This window comes from Euprymna scolopes, chromosome 16 (assembly GCF_053919585.1).
Source record: "Euprymna scolopes isolate OS-2025 chromosome 16, ASM5391958v1, whole genome shotgun sequence".
Lineage (NCBI taxonomy): Eukaryota > Metazoa > Mollusca > Cephalopoda > Sepiida > Sepiolidae > Euprymna > Euprymna scolopes.
The window spans coordinates 53,242,567-53,268,538 of NC_136497.1; the positions used below are offsets into that span (position 1 = coordinate 53,242,567).

At 35.9% G+C, this 25,972-nt stretch overlaps 1 protein-coding gene across 2 annotated transcripts in view; it reads right to left on the reverse strand.

Annotated features, from left to right (window-relative positions):
* Nucleotides 1-2,949: 2,949 nt before the first annotated feature.
* Nucleotides 2,950-25,972, reverse strand: part of LOC145295963 (uncharacterized) — a 372,355-nt gene continuing 349,332 nt past the window's right edge. The window contains exons 27-32 of one of the 2 annotated variants that reach the window (XM_080141870.1): nucleotides 25,848-25,880; nucleotides 20,101-20,214; nucleotides 17,006-17,648; nucleotides 10,735-10,805; nucleotides 8,697-8,892; nucleotides 2,950-3,594 (exon numbers count right to left, since the gene is read on the reverse strand). In XM_080141870.1, the coding sequence (XP_079997996.1) occupies nucleotides 3,419-3,594; nucleotides 8,697-8,892; nucleotides 10,735-10,805; nucleotides 17,006-17,648; nucleotides 20,101-20,214; nucleotides 25,848-25,880 (1,233 nt within the window). In that variant the 3' untranslated portion in view covers nucleotides 2,950-3,418. The remainder of the gene's footprint in view (nucleotides 3,595-8,696; nucleotides 8,893-10,734; nucleotides 10,806-17,005; nucleotides 17,649-20,100; nucleotides 20,215-25,847; nucleotides 25,881-25,972) is intronic. The other variant, XM_080141871.1, reaches the window with a different exon arrangement.

The window sequence follows — 25,972 nt, forward strand, 5'->3', positions numbered from 1 at the left end:
AACTGACAATCTCATTAACTCTTCTCTTCAAGTGGCGTATGACTTTGGTAGGCAATGACTCATTAGTATTAAAAAAAAGAATATATTATTAATTGATTCTTTTATTTAAGTTGACATTAGCTTTAGGGGAATCCTAATAAATAAAGCTCGGCACTATTTCAAAACAACTTACTATTGCATAATATCTTTAGAGTTAATGTTTGTTTTTAAAAAAAAACAAATACAAAAAGAAAAAACAGTACATTATAGAAAGATTTTCAATAAAGCTAATAAACAAATCGAACAAGATGCAAAAAGCAATAACTGTGTTTGTATTAACCCGTATCATCTAACATTTTTACAAAACATAAAAATGAAAATAAAATATTTTTATTTACATTTTTATAATATATCCCTTTATATATAAACAACAGAGCTTGTCTATTTTGTTTAATAATAATTTGTTTGAATGAAACAATGCATTGATTTGGTTAGTCTCATTTCTATTCATACATAATAATTTTTGCTGCCCGTTTTCTACAAATGGAAATTGCATAACAATTTGTCAATCCAAGAATCATTTTCAATCCTCTCATAATATTCTTCATCTTTCAGCTTTCAATTATTCCATTTTATATACTTATATCCTTGAGTGGCTTTAGACATTGATAAATGCTGACTCATTAAAAAAAAATTAACAAAAAAATGAAGAGGTAGCTCAACAGGCTCAGCTTAGTTATTCTCCCCCCCGCCCCCAACGGAACCCGAATTGCCTTCTCTTATAATTTAATAAAATTTACCGATTGATTGTTTGAGAAAGCGACAATTCAAAAAAGTCTTTTTTTCCCCTTACAAGTGGCGATCCAGATCCACTTGAAAAGATTTTCTTATTTGCAGTTCAGCAACAGAAGTAAAATGATACCATTCAGTGGCAGAACATGAAATTAGAGATTTGCAGAGTTTTGGGGAGGATTTTTTTTTTTTTTTTTTTGTGTATGTGTGTATTTTTGCTTATGTCCAAATTCCAATGCATGATTTAAAACAAGATAAAATGTTTATCAGAACCAATTTTCTTTTTCTCCAACCGTCATCAGACAGAGTTCTAAGTGTTTTTTTGTTTTGTTTTTTGATAAACCCAGTCTCTACCTGTAAATATTTAATGTTTCGATTCGTATTTACAATCACATCACCATAAAAAAATCTTTTTTTAAAAAACAGGTCCATTTTAAATGTGGATAAGTAAAGCACCTTTCTATGCCTACAGCTTTATATAACTCGACGGTTTAATCCCGGTTTATAGTGTTAAGTGGAACAGATAGCCAGAAACGTTATTTTCATGGAAAGTGTTCGACTGAGCTCTAGTCTATGGCCTCCCCCCTCGCCAAACTTTCACAAGAAACACTCGTCTAGCTGAAAACACTATCAATAATTCCCCCCCCCCACTCTTTATCTGTGCCTAAACCTAAACGTAGATTCCATGAACAAAGCTTCTTTCTTAGAACTGCACGCCTGTGAAATTGTCTTCCGTTTTCCTGCTTTCCGGCTGAGTACAATATGGTTGTCTTCAAGTCTAACGTAAAGAAGTTCTTGATGAGCTGTTCCACTTAACAAATTTACCGAATTTTCATTACTAATGATTACTATATTGTCCAATTTTCTACTGTACACTCTTTAACTTTTATCCTTGAGTGGCCTCTTGGCCTTGATAATGTGGTGATGACTGTGTAAAAAAAAAAAAAAAAAAAAAAAAACATGCCTGTGACAGGAAATTAGTTTGTCACCAGCTATACTCCTAACAAGGATGGTGTAGCAAGATCTAAGGTTGATGTATAAAACCAGAGTTAGAATGATAAATTCCCACATATTTGTTGGACATTTCTTAGCACTGGTGGATGTGAGGAGTCAGTTGAAAAACTTCTAAGGTTTTTATAAAACCTAATTTATGGGGATGCCATCAGGTGAATTCTGTGGCCAAATGTTGGGATTGGTGAAGTTGTAGAAGTTCTCAGACAGCCACCTCAGAGTTTTTCTTAAAGGTTTGACACAGAGCTGAATCCTGCTTCCATATGTACAGCTTTCCTGCAGATATCCTCTCCATCCAGCACTTGACAACATTGGACAGCAAACTCAAGGTGCTTCTGCAGAATAGCAGGATTTGAAACAAATGAATTTCAGGTAAAAATATTATAATGTACTTAGTAGAGTGAAATTTTTCCAATTAGAAAGCGAGTAACAGCTATGTATCTCGGCAAAAAACCATTAAGCTTATATGGTGAATAGGGATAAAGGATATTTCTCTTTTGACTAAATTAACAGAAAGAACTGCAGGTTTAGATAACTTCTCTCCTGTTCATGGGACAGGGGGTACTTTATATGTATACAATGATTGCTATAAAGAAAGAATAAAACCGCAAAGTGATTTTTAAAATCCAATTGCATTTGTCAATGTTTTTTTTTTATTATTAATAACGTTTATGAAAGCTGTTGTAAAGAAGAAGAAAAAGCAAAAGAAAAAAAACAGAACAAAAGAAAAGGAGAAGGAGAAAAAGAAGCCAATGACAGAAAGAAGAGCAGATGTGAACCTCGCCACTGCTAACAAAGTGGATACACTGCAGAGATTTAAAGAACACTCCAGCTACGCTACACTGGTACCCATTTATAAACTTCAATATAGTGTTTGCTTACAGCACATAGTATTCCCAAATGGTCACTCATCTATCTAATAACTTGGCTCAATGTTGCTTAACTTTGGTGATCTGATGAGAACCAGTGTATCAATTTGATCTAGCTATAAACTTTGAAATTGGATATTCCAGTACTACTGAACTCTAACGATTAAATAATAAAATAATTCTTTCCATTTTACTTGTATCTAAGAATTATTTTTTTTCTATAAATAAATTTTATTTGTTCACAAAAAAATTTTCATATTTATTTAATTTCACCTCAAAAACAAAACCGTTTTGTAAGCATGAGGATTCAAGAATTTTATTTGTATCTTTAAAACTCACTGATTTTCACGACTAAAAGATTTCAGTTTCCCATGGGAAACTGATAAAGAATTTGTTCGGTAGAGGCTGGGTTATAACAGAAACTTTTAAAAGGATAATTTACTGAACAAATAATAATGATAATAATAATAATATAAAGTAAGCCTTTTTTAATTTTTGAAATTCTTTGCAACGAGACGTGCAAAAAAAAAAAAAAGATCGAGAATTTTTAACAATGACCAGTCTGAAGGGCAGAAAAATTAGAATTCTTTTCTTTTTTTTTATCAGAGATTGAAAAATATTTTTTAGAGATCTTTGACCTTGAGTTTTAAAAACATTATTATTGCTTGACAGCAATGAATTAGATTTGTCAAAAAAAATCTTTATAACAGAGTTAATTTGTGCTGTATCCTTGTTCGTCCTTATCACACATTTCTCCTTTTTTTCTATCATTTGTTCTTTACACTGAGTGGATCATCAAACAAGCTGGTGTCATCATCGTCGTCATCAAATATAGAAGTGACTTTGCTTGATATTGGCTTCTCAGATTTCTTTGCAGCACCGTTTTCATTTTTAAGTGTACTTTCTTTTTTCTTGCTTGGCAGACTGTCAGCAAAAATATCATCTGGAAAAAAAAAAACAACAAAAAAACAAAACAAAACATTAATTGGCCATAAAAATAAGAAAATATCAATTAGAAACACCCAAAAAAAAATAAAAAATTTCCAAGGATCTATTTGTCGAACATTTCTTTGTAGTGGCAGATGTGAAGTGTCAGCTAGAAAAAATATCTAAGATTTTATAAAACCTATAATAAGAAGAAAGCGCGCGCGCGCGCGTGTGTGTGTGTGTGTATGTATGTGGTTATACAACTTACCTTCAGATGAGATCTGAGAGAGAGAGAGAGAGAGAGATTAAAAATGGCAGCCATGGATTTATCAGGTGTAGTCTCATGGAATCTCACGAGATCTCATCGTCCACTGCACACGTATGCAAATGGAATGGAGTCAGTTTTCTAAGAAAATGCCTGTTGGCAGAAGTGGTGGGCAGAACACCTGCTGGAAGTTGAGAGAGAAAGTTGGCAGTGACGAATTCTAGCTGAACTTTTGCTTTTTGTATTTATTCTATTTTGTTTTGCTGTTTACCAGCCCATTTAACGGCAAGCTATTTGGGCATAATGGGGGATAAGTTTGACCTTAAATTAATATCAGAATTCGATGGCTCGACCCCAGTACTTGACTGGGTGGAGAAGGTAGAACTGCATTGCTTGTTGTCTAGTGTAAAGAGCATTGAATACGTAGTTCCTCTATATTTGTCCGGCGGGACTTTCGTGGTATATCAACAGCTTAGTCCTGAGGAAAAAGAGGATTATGAAAGGATCAAGACAGCATTATACAAGGCATTTGCTATCGACCCCGCCACTGCTTGGGAGCAATTTGAAGCAAAAACCTTACATCCCGGCAAAACTGTCGACATTTATTTGGCCACCTGACGAAGTTGATGGTGTTGTTTGGTGGGCTGCCTGAGCGGGCCTTAGAATGCAAATTTTTGGCAGGGCTCCCAACCGGAGCAAAGCAACTCCTGTGGGCTAGCTCAAGCATAGCTTCATTGTCCCTTAATGACCTGGTAGAACGGGTCAGGACCATGATGAAGAATACCTGTGAGATGAGAGAACTGGTAGTCGCTGCTGCACAGCCCACATCAAGTGATGATAGATCGTCTCTGGGGCCCGTCATGCGCGGTGAAGTCGTGTGTGGAGTGACGCGGACATTTTGCGGGGTGGGCGCTGTGAACATTCGCGCAAAAACTGGAAATTCGACTAACGTCGAAGCGCTGGTAGTACTCGAGAAACCGCTGAGCTTTGACCTGCTTCTAGGCTATGATGCCATCAGAGCCCTAGGTGGTGCTCACATAACGCAGACGGGGGCGATACAATTTCAGGAGAAGGTTCCAGTGTGCCCCGCTTTGAAGATTGACCAGCTAGACTTTATTATCGAATTTGACCAGCAGCAGAAGGCTTGGACAGCTGCGTGGAAGTGGTTGGAAAATCAGGAACCAGCTAAACTACAAAATGAGGTAACAGAGTACCATGGGCCCAACCAAATGAGGCCTACATACAAAGAGGAACTTTGTGATTGGATCAAGGATGGTTGGTTAATTCCTTACCCCTGTGAGAAACTCGGACCTCCCAGAGGCCTGATTCCGCTGATGGCGGTTGCTCAGCACAACAAACCTTGCTTATAGATTCACTCGGGTGCCACAGAGACGGTATGACACCATGAAGAAGAAAGCCAAGCCAGTACCATAATTATGTGCTGTCTCTATTGAAGTGGCGGATGAAATCAGGAAGATACACCACCTCAGTGGGCACCTTGGAGTGAGACAGACATGTTATTTTGTGCAGTTTTCCAATCCATCGATGTCCAAAAGTGCAGTGAAAGCGGTAGTCAGGGAATGCCAAACATGCCAGTCAATTGACCCCACCCCAGCCAGATGGCAGAAAGATCAGCTGGGAGAAGACATGACTTGGAGCCGACTGGATATGGACATAACCCACTACAGGAGCCAACACTTCTTCACCCTGATCGATTGTGGACCGACAACGTTCGCAATCTGGCGCCTGTTAATAAGACAGGATTCCTCCAATGTCATCCATGAATTGGAGTCCATATTTTATGAAAGGGGTCCGCCTGAAGAGATCCTCACAGACAACGACATGGCCTTCTGCAGTGGGGAGTTCTGACGTTTCGTAGACAAGTGGGGGATCCAGCTCAGACACAGATGTGCATATGTGCTGAGTGGCAACGGCATAGCAGAACGCAGAGGCGGTTTATAGATATAATGCAACACCAAAAGATGGTATGACTGCTGCAAGCGCACCCGCCAATGCGATCCATTGCTATCGAGTGCATATCAAGGACATTGACGTCCATCTGCCTGATCAGCAGGAAACCCGAGGGCTGTATGAGTTAGGTGATACAGCCATGGATTTATCAGGTGTAGTCTCGTGGAATCTCACAAGATCTCATCGTCCACTGCACATGTATGCAAATGGAATGGAGTCAGTTTTCTAAGAAAATGTTTGTTGGCAGAAGTTCTGGAAGTTGAGAGAGAAAGTTGGCAGTGACGAATTCTAGCTGAACTTTTGCTTTTTGTATTTATTTTATTTTGTTTTGCTGTTTACCAGTCCATTTAACAGCAAGCTGGATGGTTATACAACTTACCTTCGGATGGGATGATGAGATCTCGTGAGATTCCACGAGACTACACCTTATAAATCCATGGCTGCCATCTTTAATCTCTTTCTGTCTTTCAGATCCCATCTGAAGGTAAATTGTATAACCACACAATGCACACACACGGGCGCTTTCTTCTTTGATTATAACATTCAACTCTACAATAATGTAATGGAATTTCCATCCGGTGAATTCTGTGGACAAATATTGGGATTAGTGAAGTTGTAGAAGTTCTCAGACAACCACCTCTTGAGTTTTTCTTGGAGGTTTAACATGAAGCTGAATCCTACTTCCACACGTATGGCTTTCACGCAAGTATTCTCTCCACTCAGCACTTGACAACATTGAACAGCAAACTCAAGATGCTTCTGCAGAATAATAAAATTTGAAACAAATGCATTTCAAATAAAAATGCGATAACGCATTTATATGTCATGCTGAAATTAGTATAAATTTAAAAAATAACGAAAAATGATCCAGTACAAACATACAAGTAAAAATAAAATTTAGCGAATTATAAAGTTTTATCGTATGTTTTAATGCGTTCTTTGTGACCAATTCTCTATGACAAACTGATTTATCTTCCTTGCTTTCCTTATTTTCAATTCAAATCTGCCATTTAAAATTACAAAATATCGAACCATTAATATCTATGATTTTTTTGTAAGAACTAGATCCACCAGGTCTTCTACTGAATCATTTAACATAATTTTTGGAATTTATACTAATTTCTATATGACAGGTATGTAACAGTGTTTGTTTTGTTTTTTACCTGAAATTCATTTGTTTCAAATCCTTGTAGATTACTAGATCTTAAAATAGAGAGAGATAGTAAGAGAGAGAAAGAGAGAGAGATATTGAGGAAGAGAAAAAGATAGTGAGAAAGAAAAAAGATAGTGAGGAAGAGAAAGCGAGAGAGATTAAGGAAGAGAAAGAGAGAGAGAGAGAGAGAGAGAGATTGAGAAAGAGAAAGAGAGATTCTGGAAGAAAAAGAGTAATTTTTTTTTCTTTTTTTTTTTACATAGGCGTCACCACTTATCAAGGCCGGTAGGCCACTCAAGGATAAGGGTTAAAGAGTGTAGAGTAGTCAAAAGGACAATATAGTAATCGATAGTAATGGAAGTTCGGTAAATTTGTTAACTTAAGTGGAACGGCTCATCAGAAACTTGTTCACGTTGGACTTGAAGACAACCATATTATAGACAGCTGGAAAGAAGGAAAACAGAAGACAATTCCACAGGTGTGCAGTTCTAAGAAAGAAGCTTTGATCATGGAATCTATGTTTAGGTTTAGGCACAGATAAAGAGTGGGGAAAATTATTGATAATGTTTTCAACTAGTCGAGTGTTTCTTGTGAAAGTTTGGCGAGGGGGGACCATAGATTGAAGCTCAGTCGAACAATTTCCATGAAAATAACGATAAAGCAGAGACAAACTCACAACATCTCTTCTGTGAGATAGAGGTTGCAGCGAAGAGAAAAGGACATCTCCCACCAGGCCACAAAGTCTATTTTGAACCCTATCAAGGCAGGACAAGTCTTTTCTAGCAGCTCCTGCCCAGATGTGGCAACAGTATTCCATCCTTGGACGTATCTGGCTCTTATATAGATAGAGAATTGCATCAGCAGTGAGATATCTACTGGATCGATAGAAGGATTCAACCATTTTTCCAGCGGCCTTGGCAACAGATTTGATGTACGTATTCCATTTAAGATCAGGAGTAAAGGTCAAGCCCAGAAGCCTGTCAAAACTTGAGGCCTCCCCAAGACGAGAGCCATTCATTTTAATTGATGCCAGATGGGGATCAGAACGTTGATGATGTAAAGATAGAAGCTTGGTTTTAGATGCATTAAAAGTAACCAGCCACTCCTTTCCCCATTGTACAACGTGATCAAGATCAGAGGAGAGAGAACTTGGTCGTTTACTGTCTTAGATGTGCTACCATAAATGGTAGTGTCGCCAGCAAAAATGTCTACGAATGATGTAAGGATGTGATTTGGAAGATCATTAATGTAGATCAGGAAAAGAGTTGGGCCCAGGATGGACCCCTGAGGGACTCCAGCATTTATACTGTGAGCTTCTGATTTTTGCCCATCAACTACTACTCTTATGAACCTATCAGAGAGAAATGATTTAATAATTGAGAAGACATTTCCAGCTATACCATAGCTGGAGATCTTGTGAAGTAAACCTTTATGCCATACCCTATCAAAGGCCTTTGATATGTCAAGAGCAATTGCCCTAGAAAGGTTGCCTCTGTCGAGAGATTCGCTAATCCTATGAGATATAACTGTAAGCAAATCTGCTGTAGATCTAGCAGAACGGAAACCATATTGTGTGTCACTAAGAAGGTTATTTTTGCTGAGATGATTGTGAAAGAGAAAGAGAGAGAGAGATTGGAGAAAAGAGAGAGAAAGAGGAAAAGAGAGGTAGAGAGAGATATCTTTCAGGATATGTGAATGCAGAACAAAGAGAAACCATCACAAAACTCACCAATGTCTCCTTGAAACAAAGGTTTTGAAGCAGATTTTGTTGTGGTTGGGGTTTTCTTTTCCTTCTGTTTTGTGGCTGGCAAATCAGCAAAAATATCCGTGTCATCTGCAAAAAGGTCATCATCTTTCGACACATTATTCTTTAGCTTTTTGCCTGTTGTCTTCAAACTGCCATCTTTAGAATCTGCCCCTAACACCTGAAATGTTAAGACAACAAAACAAGACACTTATTTGACATCACAAAAAATTAAACAAAACACAAGCTTAATTCTATGAGCGTTAACAAACAAAATACTACCTTATATATTTATCAGCAGCGTAAGCAGCAAATGACAAAAACAATTTCCCAATCTGCGAGTGATGTTTGAAACTAGGTGGGTTGCAGTCATGAATAAAACAGAAACTTATTTTCTCTTATGAATCAATATCCATGCTAAGCAATTTAGCCACACACTGACCAATCATCTTGCAAGGTGAATTGATTCTATCTGCCCCCTGAAGAAATACTTCTGCCTCTTTGAAAATCACGGTCAGTTAGCAGAGAGAACCCAGGAAGCATCAAAGAAAGATATCCCTTCTCTCTTTTCTTGTCCCTCTGCACTGAACGCCCCAGCATTGACGATCTTTGCTTGAAGATAACCGCTGACCGACCTTTAACAGCTCAAAAGTATTTTTAGCTTTTCATTTTATTCACTCGGGCACAGTCCAACTTTCCATCGCTGAAATAAACCCTTTCATTGTAATGTTAAGAGAAGTTTTGTTTTTTCCCTCCATGCTACCTTTTCGCTTACTAATAATATATATATAGAGAGAAAGGCATCCTATTAGGTTGGATTCTTTTTTAAATCTTTTCTAAGAAGAGATTAGTGGTGAATGCATCAGCCCAGATGTAGCAACAATGCTCCATGCAGGAGTGAATGGCTGCTTTGTAGCGATATCAGATACTGTCAGCTAATTCTTAGTTAATATAAAATACATCAACATTTACAAAAAAAAAAGGTAGTAAAATTGGTTTCTAATAAATTCATTTAATGAAACAAAAACGAACTAAAAAAAAAAAAAAAATGAAACAATGGTTTGAGATTTTTTTTAGATAAGGATTGATAATTTGTAATCTTCTTGGTTGTTATTTTCACATTAGTTTTGACTAATATAATCTCTTACCTTCAGGTGCATTTTTTCTAACTTGGGAATCTTTACAGAAATTTTGAATACTCTATTTAATCAACAGGGTAGATTGTTCTCATTCTGTCAGCCATGATTGGATGGAAATGATAAGTAACCTTTATTTTATTTTCAGTCAACATCGTCTGTAGTTAGAATTAAACCCATGCAAATGGATAAGAATGTTTTTAAGTTTTAAGGAGGTTGAGTTTTTAGTGACAGTCTTTTGGGGGTTAAAAGTTCAATTCTCACTATGGTTGATGCTCACTAAGAAGAAAAAAAAAATGATTAAATAATTCTATCCGGTTATTGATGATGGGATGAGTTTGGTTAAAAATTCTGTACAGATTCCAAAGTTTGAAAAGATGCACCTAAAAGTTGGAGGTTACATTGGTCGAAACATAAAAATAACAACCAAGATGAGAATAGTAGTCTAAATAAACAATATCAATTAAAGTTGTTTTCCATAGGAAATGAGGTGCACGCATCACACATAGTGTGCAGTTTGCCTATACTTGAAGTGGCACTCATCCTAGGTAGGCTGAACCAGCTTCCTCCAAAGAAGGAAGTTTCATGGAAATATCAAATTCACAAGTAGTTTCTAGTTGCTTGTATCAGAGGAGATTACAATGGTAGGTTTTTGCTGTTCTTGCAGAGAGGTATCACCATCCTCCAACATACAGTGTTTGTTATTCCCAAATGGTTACTCATCTGATACTGACCAGGCTCAACATTGATTAACTTCAGTGATCTAATGAGAACCGGTGTGTCAATGTGATTATGTCACTTAGATATGGTTTGACTGCTCTTGACAGATAAAAAGAGTTATGATATTTTCAGGTTCCAAAATAATAAAAAAATGATATTTGTTTGACCTTTGTGCTGACACTGCTTGATGCAAATATGTCATCCTCATCATCATCGGGTTTTGCAACAAGTTTTTCGTCTGAAAATGAAAAACAAGTCTGTTAATAAAAATTCTTTTATTTGTAGAACTTTTGCTCCAATAATAGTAATAACAACAAACGGTAGAAAAACAACAAATTATTCAATGTTTATTGGTTGAAATATTTAACACTGATTGGTCAATTTTATGAAAATAAACATCCTCGACTGGTTGCCAATATCAGATTTTAACCAATTATTTATACGAGGGGTGTGCAATAAGTAATGCCCTTAACCCACTTCCCATAGCAGTAGATCAACGAAACTTGGCACAGTTATTGGTCTTTCTCTACATAGGAATCACCCAGAGTTATGCATTTCTCCCATCGTTTGATGCAGCTCTGGAGACCGTTTTTGTAGAACACCCCAAGTTGGTCCTCCAACCATGACGTGATTTCAGAAATCAAGGCTGCATCATCTGGGAAACGCTTTCCTTTCAAAAACAACTTCATGGCTGGGAAGAAGTGAAAGTCAGAGGGTGCAAGGTCAGGAGAGTAGGGAGGATGGGGATATTTTCATAACCACACACCCGTGCTTCTGATCTGGCGTCATGCGAGTTGTTGACCGGAGCCTTGTCCTGCAGGAGGAGGGTACCTTTGCTGATCTTGCTCCGCCTCTTGATTTTGATAGCTTCCCTTAATTTCCTCAAAAGTGAAACATAATAGGCTCCTGTAATTGTGGTACCCTTTGCCAGGAAATCTGTCATCAGTACTCTGTCCTGGTCACAGAAGACTGTGAGCATGACTTTGCCAGCAGAGGGCTGCACCTTTGCCTTCTTTGGAGGTGGTGAGTTCAAATGCTTCCACTGCATTGACTGGGCTTTGGTCTCTGGATCATAGTGATGGACCCACGTTTCATCCATTGTAATCAGTCTTTTGAAAAACTTTGACTCATCTTCTTGGCACATCTCCAAATTCATCCTTGAGCACTCAACGTGTTCTCGCTTCTGGAATGGTGTGAGCAACCTGGGAATCCATCTGACAGACACTTTATGCATATGCAAATGGTCATGAATGATAGTTTCCACAGACCCTGTACTAATCTTGACATCTTGGGCTATTTAGCGAATAGTAATGCGCTGATCTTCCAAAATGGCAACCTCAACTTGACGGACAGATGCCTCGTCAATGGCAGAAGGCTGGGGGGGGGGGGGACCAGGTCTTGGAGCTGTTTCCGCAGACTTCTGGCCATGTTTGAATTCACAATGCCAGCATTTTACAAGGTCATATGATGGGGCATTATCACCATAAGTTTCTTTCATTTCATCAAAAGTCTCCTATGGTGTGCGTCCTTTCAAATAGAAAAACTGGATTACTGCTCGACATTCAACAGGCTCCATTTCACACCTGACTCAGTTCAAACACCTGCAAAACAGAAACCACAATTAGTTCAGAGCTGTAATTTGCCACATAACCCGTAGATATATAAATCATTGCACATGCAACATTTCAGCTAGAGCAAACAACTGGAAATGGGTCAGGGGCATTACTTATTGCACGCCTCTCATAGTTAGATTAAGCAAAATTGATATATAGAAGATCGATTTTTGATGTGCATTTTTGGAAAATATGTGCCAGTTTTGTTCACTTTCAGTAATTTCTATAGTTTCTGACTCATCTGTTTCTCCTAAAATGGTCATACATGAAGGAAATTGGAGTAACTTTTACACCAGGAAATAAACTTCATTGAATACTTTTTCTCGGTACTGCCATCATTATTCCATTTTTTTTTTCTAAGTTACTGTTGACTCCTTCCAGCTATGATCTAAATACAGGTCATTTCTTTCAGTTTTTGCAGCAAAATTCTCAAATAAAGAATTATGTTAGTGTCCACATTCGTTATTCATTACTGTTTGTATATATTTTCTTACTTTCTTTCTGATTTTAGCTCCTCATACAATTTCTGTAACGACATAAGCTTTCTTTTCCCGGTTGATGCTGAATACATTTGGTTACTTAGATTTGTTTTCATATAACCATTTGCATTTATTTACATGCTTTCCTCATCATATATACTTTTATATTTTGGACAAAAATTTTTTTCGAGAAATTCGTGGTCGTTAGGATTCTCTGTTGGAGATTGTATAACTTTGTGTAGTTTTTTTATCCTTTAAATACCCCAGAAATTCCACCTGCCACAATTCAAATTTAGATTTTGATCTGTCAAAGAAAAGACGATGGCTGGGCACATAACCTGTTAAGTGTTGAGACATTATGTTGAACAAAGATAACAGGATAACAGCAATAAATCAAATCGGTAAAGAATCAATGTAGTCCCAATCTTGAGTGTTAAGTAATTCCTAGTAACAAAGATGGTGGCGAAGAATCAATGTAGTCCTGTTTCTTGACAGAGGTGACGGTGAATTGATTGAATCCAAAATTTGACATTTTTATGGTAACTTTTGAAGCTTCTGATTGGTTATGAGAACTGTGGTTATAAAAACGATCATCAAAATCATTGGAGTCATACCCTCTATTATGAGTCAAAAACATTTTAACAATACAAGAATATGATTAATGAAGAGAAATGAGTAATTCTAAAATGGTGGCTACATATTTTTTTTTATTTACCATTTTCTTTTTTTTTATCTTTCACAACGAAAGCACATTTGTTTTTTAGTAATATTTCTGTGACACCTTAATATATCTTTCCTGCTCCCAACGAGATATATTCATTCACTTAGATTTGTCTTCTTAACCATCATATCTCCACTGCGTTGGATTACACTATTTCACTATCATACCTATTTTTCTGTTCTCTGTTAATGGAATGCTGTTTTTTGAAGTGTTGGAAATATTCTTAACAAGACTTTTAGGGCAATTTTCATAAGTGACTTCATGCAAATTACCCGTTATTATTTGAGGAGAGGCTATATATAAACACTAAAAGAAGAACCTCCAACGAGAAGAACTAAAAAAAAAAAAAATTCCTGAAAGGAATGAAAACACTTCTTTTTTTCACCTCTTCTACCTAATTTTCTACAACAAAAAAGAAAATTCTCCAGAACAACCGTTTTGGAAACTACAAAACTTCAAACTGACATAAGCATTACTCTTTATTATATTTATGGAAAGAATTTAATACAATTTTCGCTGAGAAGAACTAAAAAAAAAAAAAAAAAAATTCCTGAAAGGAATGAAAACACTTCTCACCTCTTCTACTTAATTTTCTACAACAAAAAAGAAAATTCTCCAGAACAACCGTTTTGGAAACTACTAAACTTCAAACTGACATGAGCATTACTCTTTATTATATTTGTAATTATAATTGTGAATATAATTGTTTTTGAATGCAATAACTTGTTGGTTTTTAATTGCCTTTGTCTAAAAAACGGAAGGTTGTTCTGCTACAAAAAGATTGTTCTTTTCTGTAAAGACAAAAAAAAAAAAAAGTAGTTAGAAATAACTGACTCAAGAAAATTTCTAACATAAAATCAGAAACGTAAAGAAACACTTATTCTTCTACCATGGTGACCAAGACTTTTTCTCCTAGTCTTCTTTTAGTGGTGGACGCATATTCACAATTTTGTAAAAAGTATTTTTATTAAACAAAAATCCACCATACCTTTTTAAAAAAGGAAATACACTTAAGATATCAATCAAAAACAATTTTTTACTTGAAATATCCATTTGTGACCTATTTGTGTTTATTACTATTTTATACAAGTTATGAGTCTTAAGTTCATGTAAATATCGATTCTAAGCAAAGTAGCCATCTTTGTATTGCTGACTAAACAAACATGGCCATTTTGTTCAGAATCGGTATTTACATGGACTTTGACCTATAACTTCTATTACATATTAATTTTTAATGCAACTATGCTGTTACATTTTTGACTACTACTTCAAGGAAGTAGGAAGAATTAATGTAACAAAGTTAGCCTTTTAATTGCTTATTTTATTATAAACGTTTTGTCTACAAAAGGAATATGTTTTTGTGGAGCAGCTTCATACATATGCATCTATTTGTATCTTGCTAGAGAGAAGGAAGAAAAAAAAGAAATAAAGCTAGGAGTTTTTGGTTTGGATACGAAAACGTCTTTTCATATTTTGTATCATAAAATGGATCCTGTTTAATTTCTGTGGCAGTTACAATACTCCCCCGCAAGATAACAGATTTTTAGTAACGGTTTTATTAATTTTTATTATTATTATGCGTTTCTCTTAAGTATTTGTTCATCCTTTTGTTTAATATAAAAGTGAAATTGTGTGTGTTGTGTACATTTCCCTACCAAAGTACTCTGTTAATTTTCAGTCTACAGACTCGATATTTGACATAAGGGGTATTGAGATTTGAGAAAATCTTTTAAATCGGTTTTTCGCCAGAAATTTAGCTGTCAAGAGGTCCAAGTTCAACGATTTGACTTTTGAAAACTCTACCAAACTCCTTTTTTTTTTTTTGTAACACCTCTCTCCGCTGCCACCTGTGGTTTTGACCCCCCCCCCCCCCCGCTACTACCACTTTTTTTTAACACTTCTCTCCGTCTGGACTTCCTACTGTTACCCCCCCCTCCACAGACCTTTCCATACCCGGGCAACGTTGAGTAGCCCCACTAGTCTACAATAATAGCAAGACATTTTTTTTATAATAAGCAAGCAAGATAACAATATATCCCATGTTTTATAAGTATTTTAGATCTCCAAGGTGTCTAGAGAGTTTGTCTAGATAAAACGTCATAAAGGATACCCGCTTCTCTCTTTAGTTTGATGGATGATCAAATCATTTTGTGATGTCATCGACTGTGCACAGTTATCTCCTATCTCTATTTTAATGGATAACAGCATCCTTATGCGGCACCATCCACTGTGCATGGTTATTTGCACCTCTAGTTTAATGGATGACATCATTAAACAATGATATCATCCACTTTGCACAAGGACAAGGAAGATACATATTCTTATCAGTATAGTAGCTCTGCAAGTAGGCAATTTGTCTGTAGAATTAGTTTTTTTGAGAGGGGGGGGCAATAAATTTCTATTGATAAAAATATCTAAAAATGTTTGATTCAAGGGAGAAAGGAAGAAGGGGGAAAAAAGGGAGATAGAAAGGAAGGGGGAGAAAAGGAACAGAAAGAAGGAAGGGAGTGAGAGAGGAGGATGAATAAGAGAAGTTTTAAAACTATTCTATTTTGTTGTTCATAATCCCGAGCAACACCAGATATCCATGCTAGTATTTATCTCATACGTACAGATATTTTCAAATCTATATATTAAAAAAAATATTATGATGTTATCTTGCTTGCTTGTCACTGTGCTCATTTAACATTCACGCTTCCAATTTAAAATATTTATGTATAGGAGAAATGGTGATAGGAATGAAATCATGTAAATAATTGAGAGAGAGAAAAAGAAAGCGAGAAAGAGAAAAAGAGAGAATGTTATAACATCACAATGTATTCTGAAATCATTTAACTTTACAAATTCAAAAGATTAGAAAAACATTGTGATGTCATAATAGATCAGTATCTTTTTCTCTCTATATATTTATTACTATTATAGTTTTAATTGGATAAAGGTTCCCTTCATTATGCTATAAAACTGCTCACACCTAACATTATCCTGTATCTCTACAAAGCCACCGTTTGTCTATGCACGAAGAATGTTGCCACATTTCGGCTGCTGCATCTACCACTAATCTCTCCCTCTTAGACCGGGTTTAAAAAAATCTTCAATCTAATGTCCTGCACTATCAACCAAGCATCAACCTCTGTTCCATCACTGCAGTGATACATCCTTTGTCTGTTTAACAAGCGCTTTAACAGAATGTGGTCTGATGAGCATTTGTGGCCACTCAACTTAAATACCCCCCCAACTAATTCAACAAGCAGCAAAATCCCACCCCTCCACTGTGGAGGTCTCTAGATACCAGAAAGCCTTCTATCATAGTTTCTTCTCTAAAACTGTTGGACTTTAGAATTTACTCCCTGCTTCCCCAACTGTACAAACATGTTGAAATTTAAATGTAATGCAAACAGATATCTTGTTTCTCAACTCTCCACATAGTGCCTCTGTAGACATGGTCCTCAATAGTAGCCTCTTACATCCAAGTGGTAATAAGCCTTGTTTGGGGTGAATAAGAGTAAAAAAAAATTTTTTAAAATAAAACAACAATAACTGACCCAACGGGTCATAATCAGCCTAGTTTCTATGAATAGACAAAAAAAAAAAAAATATGGATGAATGCAAAATGACACAGCTTTACCTTTCTTTTTTGAAACTGTAATAGCAGCATCAGCAAAGATATCATCATCGTCATCATTATCACGGGCATCATTTTTGGCCGTTTCACTTTTTAATAGTGTAGTTTTCTCAGTTTTAGAAGTGTTCGTATCCACTTTCTTTTTGGAAGTCACAACATCCTTGGCTTTTTTGCTGTCACTCGACACAGAACTTGGACCAAACAAGTCATCTGTGTCAACAGTTTTGGAAGGCATTTTTTTGGCAACATCGGCAAACAAATCATCCTCTAAAGGAGGAGGAGGAGCTGCCGTCGTTACTGCAGCTTTGTTATTTTTGTGTTCTTTGGAAATGGAATCCTTTGAGTCTGAACTTGCTGACACCTTGGGTGGAGTATCTTCCTGGGTCGGCGTCGAAAGGGCAGATGGTTTCGTCTTGCTATTAAGTATCTCTTTGTAATTAAAAGGGTCTTTGTCAGAGTAGAGGACTGGTGCCGACATGGCATCAATTGGATTGACAGGTGAGAATGTACCCTCATCAGTCAAGTAGGGTGCGGCCGTCATTGGAGAAATAGGAGAAAAGTCCGTGCTATCAAATTCCGCTCCGGCTGCAGCTAGTCTAGCCCTTCTGCTTTGAGGACGTCGGCGAGATATAATGCGAGCACGCTCCTGCAACAACAAAAAAAGGGTCATCCATGATAATGAAGACATATATAAAACAAATAAAAAGTAAAATGATCTTTTATCACTGCCAGTGTCTAATTGGTGGAGATCATAATAAAGAGTCTAGGTCTCTAGTTGGAAATTAATAGCCAACCCTCAGTTTGCAAGAGCACTAGGACCTAAATTTGCCAAATAGTTACCCATCTTAAGTACTAAGCAGGTTTGTAGAGTTTTCACCTGAATAAGATTGCTGCCCTGAACAGCTTCTTAAAAAAATCTGAATAAAAATAGTGAATAGATGATTTAAGATTATGACATGAACATTTTGGAGTGAAAATCAATTTAGAATAACATAGTAATAATTAAAAAAAAAAAAAAAACAACATATTTTAACACTTTTTTTTTATCTTGAGCAATACAAAAGCAACCATTGCTTCATGAGCAATGAAAAAATCTGGAACGTAAGCAATGTACCATGAAACAAATTAAAGTCTTGCAGTGAATTATAAAAATTATTTTTAAAAATATTTGTTTCACAACCTTTAATATAGATCGTTTGATACAAGTGTCAACTGTAAGAGTTGTTTACCTTGGTCTAAAGAGTAAAATAGTTTTTTGTTGTTTTTTGTTCTTAAAAGTTTTATTTCCTTGTTAAATTCATTTACAAATGATCAAATGGACCTTTCTCTTGCATTGGTTTTGTCACACTGATTCTCTTCTTTACCACAAGAGTCTCCTTGTCACACTATTCTCTCCTAGACATATGACCTGCGACCTAATCATAGTTTTCTCAAACAATACCATTGTTTTTTGTTGATCATGCTTTTGATCTACTGACATCATGGACAAGGAATGTTTTTGCGTTGTCATTTCTTCTCAAAATAATCTGTTTTTTTTTTTTTTTTTTAAATTTTAATCTTAAATGCATTTGCAGACAACCTGGGTCTAAAATTGCATTCTGCCTAATAATATGCTCAGTATGGCTTAACTTTGATGATTATATGGATAATGGTATTTTAATGTGATCTAGGCATATATGTATAAAACAATATAGGCATCTTATGTCATAAAACATTATAAAGCTTGTAAGCTTATTGGACAATGAAATATGAGCTTTTGAGTGCGAGAAATTTCAATATACGAGAATGAATAAAAGAAACAAAATTTCATGATAAGCAAATATCTAAATAAATTAAAAATAATATTCAGCTTATAATTTTGGAATTGACAGAATGATTTCATCTCTAAAGGCAAGCTTTTCTCTTTTTACCATCAATGCTCAGATTCTTGTTTCAGGACTGGTTTTTACTCCAAATCTAAACCGGAAGACTTATACCAAATCTGTTGTTAAGGTTGCAGGAAAAATGGTTTGACCATTTTACTGTTACAGATAATATCTGACTTCTGATGCAATCTTCTATGTAAGAGTCTGATACATCCTAAAATGGAGTACCAGTTAGAATACTATTTCTTGTTTTGACAGAATACAAAACCAACTTTGCAATCTAGTGAGGATAATCCCTTCTGTCTTTACAACTTCTTTCTCACAGAAGAGATATTATTAGTCCTTTTCTACACTATCAATATTTCTATAAAAGGTGCTCAACTGATCTTCAATCTCTAGTTTTGCTTTCTAAAGCGTTCACAGCAAGAATTCATCTTCTACCACAACTGCAAGGAACTTTCCTTTCTTTCCCTGCATGTCTAACATCACAAACAATTTCTATAAACGAAATTTTTTTCCAAGAACTTCCCATCCACGAAACACATGAAACTGCTTCCCTCCAGACGACAATATGATCATCTTTAAATCCAATGTTAACAAATACTTGTCATAAGCTATCTTCATAAGTAATCAAATCCCATTCATAATTTTCAATCCTTTCATAATATTCAACTGAAAATCCATCATTCATCTCATTAAATTAAAGGTAGGCCCCCTTTGTCAATCCATCCATCTCATTAACAGTCAGATGGATAACAAAGTCCATTTGGCAAATAATGTTTTAATATTTAAAGGCTTGTATATAAGTTATCTCCCTTGCTAAAAGACATTTAATACACGAGTTATCTGCCCCTGTATTTAAGATGACAAAACAGGGGAAATTTAAGTGGAGGAACACTTACCAAAATCGGCTTAGCATTAACCTCTTCATTTCAAAGTAATTCTTTCAGTTGTAAATTGTTAATAAGTTATTTATTATTGTTGCTTTATATAGAATCGTTTTCATCCATTTATTTCTTTGGTATTTTACCAATTTTACTGTTCACAAATCACTTCAAAACATTAAGGTTATACACAAGTTGCTGTTGGCTTGGATTAGTGTTGACTTATTAGTAAAAAAAAAAAGAATTATAATTAAGATTTAAAATGCCTTGAAATACGAACTTAATTAAGTTGGATAGTATGACTACAAAGGCATAATTTGATTAAAAACTAAATAAATTTAAATTGTACCTTTGTGACTGTTGCACTATGTAATGGCTGTGGGGTGGGTGGATGGTCGAAGGAAACGCCAGGTGACTCTAATTTGTCAGTACCAAAACTGGTAGGAGGTTGCGGTCGAGGAATCTGCAGAATCAAACATAGAATTATTTAAACATATGAAAAGAATAAGGAGACGATGATCAATCTATGAAAGCTATTTTAAAGATTATTTGGGTGCTTCTACGTTATTGGGACGAAATTTTGGAAATCATAAAACTGAATTTCACATGAAAACAATAGTATCTACATATTCCTTGTATTTTCAAGATGATTATATAAAATATTATATAAAAAAAATTACGAAAATCGATAAGGTAGAAAATTATTTATTAAAGAAAAAAAATAGAATTTGATGAAAACGATTGTAAGATACAGGAGAGTTGAACAGGGAAGTAATTTTCCGTTTTCATTTAAACAAGATGGCTGAAATTTTTCACCTGCTAGCACGATAAAAGTTGTTTTGTTTAATAATTCAGTAAAATTCAAGCAATTTCGACTAAGTAATTTGGAAGCTACCATTGTAACTAATTAGAATTGACAAAAAAATCAGTTGAAACCATTGTTTTTTTTATCTGAAAACTCCATTTATCGACTACAAAATCTCATCCCAATTCTGTAGAAGCGCCGATTATTGTATATTATTAAGAGAACTGAAGAACCTATTCACCTTTTGCCAAATCCAGTAATTTTGAAAAAAAAAGTTTGGTCAATATGCACTGGTTGTCCAACCTGTTTATTCTGAAAGCTGTTCTTAAAATGCGGAGGTTAAAAATAAGAAACTGTGTTTAGGAATAAACGCCCCCCCCCCAACCTCCTCATGTTAAGAACGGCTTTTGGAATAAACAGGTTGGACAACCAGTGCTCACTGACCAAAAGTTTTTATGCTTCAAGTTCTTTATATCTTCAAATATTTATTCACATGGTTTGATTTGGTTGTTTTGTAGAGGAAATTTTTTTTTTTATTTTTGCTTTTGACTTTGCAAAATATGACTGCGTTTTTCAAAGAGAAAGAAAAAAAAACATTGATGTTTGGTGCATTTTAGCTGAGGAAGCCAGTATTTTCAGACAGCCTGATCTGGTAGCACCCCCCCAAAAAAATGTCTGGGATTGGTAACTATGATGTAGCAGATACCATTAGCCTCTTGTAAGAGTACACAAGTAAAGAGGCTACAGATATCAAAGGATCACATAAATTTATTCAGAGACGGATAATTTTGTACACACTTGGCAAATGTGAAAGAATCTTCAATGCAGTACAAGGTAAACAGGTTCCAATATTATAGCAAACTACTTTGTGTTAAGGAGACCCTATCATAGATAATATTGGCTGTAATGGAATTCTTTTATAGGAGTTTTAGCTAAACCATAAATATTACATTGTTTGAATGAGAAAGTTTGACACCTAAGGTGAAGGTGACTACAGGACAGAAATTGATGAAATTATATGACTTTTCCTGGCAAGAATTTAAGCAGAGAAGATGTGTTAAAAGCACAGTCTCCAATGGGGATACGGACACATACAATGTAGCAAAAAAGCTATCTGTACATCTGTTCATCTTTCTCTCTCATGTAAGTTATGCTTCTCTGATTTTTTTCTGTGACCATTCTTCTCTTTTTTAATAAACTGTTTTATAAATTAACATCAGTGTCCGAGTAATTGTGTCAACAGATATTCAAACCTGGTTTATACATGCACTGAACATGGAAATCTAACAGAGATAGTAATGATTAGAGCCTGTAATGCAATCCTGTGATTTTGAAGGGAAATAAGCTTGAACACAAAGGGACGCATCTATCAGGTAATGGTGAGACTCATCCTTTTCTATGGATATGGAACATGGCCTTTGAGAGTAGTGGATTTGCATAAATTGGAAATCTTCAACAACAGCTGTCTTCACAAAATTCTGTGCTGCCGCCTATTCCAGTATCTGCTCTTCGCTGAAAATGAGTGCAGGTATTTTACAATTCATTGTTTAAATCGATTATGTTTATAATTCATTGTTTAAATCGATTATGTTTACAATTCATTGTTTAAATCGATTATCCATTGCTCAATAAGGAAGAAATGGGTTTCTAAATTTTTGAGATGAGGATTAGTTATTCGTATTATTTGGATTTTTCAGACTACTGTTCTCATCTTGAGTGTTAGTTGTACAAGATTTTGGTCGATGTAACCTCCAACATTCTTCAGGTGTATCTTGTAAAACTTGCGAGTTTGCACAGAATTTTGAATGGAACCCTTTATTTGCATGGTTGATGGAACAAGAGCATGCTACCTCTGTAAATTAAATAAAATGTTCTGTTGGAAATTCTGTGCAGATTCCAGCTTTCAAAAGATTCCAGAGTTCCGCAAGATATACCTGAAAAAAATTGGAGGTTACATCAACTGAAGCATGAACATACCCCCCCTCGACGTAAATACCCCCGAAAAACCCGCCAAGCAGCTAAATCCCACCCTTATACAATAGATATCTCTAGATGTAAGAAAGCCTTCAACTCCAATAGTTTTTTCTCCAAAACTGCTAGACTTTTTTTTTTTATTACACTTTCACCCCAAATAAGGCTCATTGCCACTTTGATGTAGGGGGCTACTATCAGGGACCTAAGTTGCATGGGTACTATGTAGGGAGTTTAGTAGCAAGATGTCTGTTTAAATTACACTTGAACTTCTGCATGTCAGTACAGTTGGGGAAGCAGGAAACCGGAAGAGAATTCCAAAGTCCTACAGTTCTGGAGAAGAAGCTGTTATAGTAAAAGGCTTTCTTACATCTAGGGATCTCAACTGTGTAGGCGTGGGACTTCGCTGCTTGTCGGGTTTGTCAGGGGCATTTTCGTCGAGGGGGTACGAGGGCTTGTAGTTCGTCAGAGCATCCACCATTAAAATACTTGTAAAACAGGCAGAGGGATGCAACATTACGTCAGTGGGACAGGGGCTGAAGTTTAGATGACAGTTCGGGACCTATTAGGTTGGCTACTCTCTTTTGAACTCTGTCCAGGAACGAGAAACTAGTAGCAGATGCACCAGCCCAAATGTGACAGCAGTACTCCATACACGGGCGAATAGTGGCTTTGTAGAGGTACAGGATACTTTCAGCTGTAAGTAACTTTCTAGCACGATAGAGAGAGCCCACCTTCTTTACAGCAGCCTAAGCAATAATCTCAATGTATCTATTCCAACTCATGTTTCCTGTGAACGTTAAACCAAGGAGCTTGAACGAAGTGCTCTCAGGTAAAGTATCGCTAGCCATAGCTATTGGTGGTTGGTAAGATTTCATGCAATTATTAAAGGAAACGAGCTTTGTCTTGGCAGCGTTGAACGTTACCATCCATTTTTTGACCCCATTCCACTACAGACTGAAGGTCTTCCTCTAGGATTTTGGCCATTACCTTAGATATGTGCTCATTAGTTTTACCCATGTGCCTGCTATAGAGCGTGGTGTCCTCAGCAATATACCCATCTCAGAGACAATTTTATCAGGTAAGTCATTTATGAATATCAGAAATAACAAAGGTCCAAGAATCGATCCTTGAGGCACACCCGCATTTATATCAAATTTTTTGGACGTACGTCCATCGAGGACAACCTGGATTCTTCTCTCATTTAAGAAGGATCTAATTATGCTAAGCATTCGTCCAGTAATACCATAGGATTTTATTTTAATCAGAAGACCATCGTGCCATACCCTGTCAAAAGCTTTAGATATATCAAGGGCTACTGGCCTCCCCTTTTCTGCCTTATCCAATGCTTGATATAAACGTTCAGATATTACATTTAAAATATCTGCAGTAGAACGGGCTTGCCTAAATCCATATTGGTGGTCTGACATAAGTTTAGCAGCTGTAAGATGGTGGACTAGAGCTTGATTAATTAAGGACTCAAATATTTTGGTGAAAAGAGGGAGGAGGCTAATTGGGCGATAATTTAATGGGTCAGTTCTTTCGCCAGAGTTTTTGTAAACTGGTACCACAGAAACTTTGGAACTCCCTTCCGGGATTCTGCTTTCTCAACTGTACTGACATGCAGAAGTTCAAGTATAATGTGAACAGACATTTTGCTGCTCATCTCCCTTCATAATATCCCTGCAACTTATGTCCCCGATAGTAGCCCCCTACTTCAAAGTGGCACTGTGCCTTGTTTGAGATGAAAATGGAATTTAAAAAAAAAAAAAAAAAAAAAAAAGAAAGTAGTCTGAAGAACCAAAATAATACAAAGGAAAAATGCATGTTTGACCAAATCACCTTACTAGTGATTCAATCAAAGGCCTTTTTTTTTATTACATAAAAATGATGAGTAGGTTGCTCCTTATTTGACAATGTTTCTCAATATGTTGTCTTACAATAAAGATAACATCTGTAATCCGTCAGCCTCATCTGAAACCAAACTGATTTTTATCTCAGGTTCGGGGGGTTCACGCAGAGGTAAATTATCTCTTTAGAAACAGTCTGGTGGCCTCTACTAGTCTCCATGCACCTAGCACTACATGTAAATTAGCTATTTTGCAGTTTGTAACAGCATCTACATAGTAAAGGATCATCAGTGCATGACGAAGAGTCACATCCTTCAAGAGGTAACGCTGTTGATATACATGAGCATAGACAGTTCTAGATGAGCTGATTGAGAGGAGTAAACCCTCAATAAACAAACCTCTTATTCCCATGGGTAAACAGTAGTTCCTGTGAAATACAATGAAAGTTTGATAGTGGGTCAAAGAACATCATGGGTGTGTGGATGTTCATATTTTTGATAATGGACAAACGCAATGCCCTAATTAATTGAGAACTATGTCGAGATGGTGTCTCGACAAAATACTTTGGAAGAGTTGGTGTTAGGAAGGGCATCCAGCTGTAAAATTTTTGTTTCAAACAGATCATGGCTATTCTAAATAAGTTTGCAATAGCTAAATGACGAACATACATCTGAGTAGCCACCAAAAAGCAGATGTAGGTAAGTTATAAAAACCTGTGTAAAGCTGATTAGTCAATTTATCTTTGCCATGACTATGCTTGTAATAAACCTTTAAGCTTAACCAGATCACCAGTAGTAATCTAACAAGTTGCCATACCTTCATGTTGGAACTAATCCTACTTTTTTTTTTGTCAATAAATATGTGTAGCCTGTATCTCCACTGAGGTAATAACACTTTCCTATGCTTGCCATGAACTTCTCACCAACAAAAGCCAGTTACTGAGCTATAGGAAGAACACTACTTCTATCTTTTGCCATGCCACCACAAATCTTAGTTATCAACAGTGTCAACACCCAAAGGAGGGGGGAGGGGAATAGCACCAACAAACAGCTAAAATTACTACACCTGCTGATAAACTCCCTTACATGCATCCACATCCCACACTCAAACTTTTCTGCTTCTAGAAGTCACATTATTTTTTCATCAACTTCCGTTTTACAGTCACCTCTAACACTTAGGTGTCACTCAAACTTTTCCATTCAAGCAATGTAACATTTATAGCTTATCTAAAACTCCTAAAAAAAAAAAAAAAAAAAGAAAACAGGGGGTTCCATTACAGCTAATATTATCTAGTAAATTTTAAACCACTGTTTTATTGTATTTTATTCATTGTTTGATCATTGCATTTTATTTAATTTTTTCTTATGTATTTTACACGGTCTACAATAAGCTATTGAAAAACTGATAGCAAAATCATATGAATTAAGAGGAATTAAATTTTGTATTTATTGCAAACATGGAAATACTTACTTGTAACTGGTTAGCTAAATCATGCTGCTCAGACTGTAAGAATAAAAACAAGCAAAAAATGCAGGTCGGCTTCATTCATGAGGAATCAACAGTTTAACAATGCAAAATGCCATTAATCTCAAATT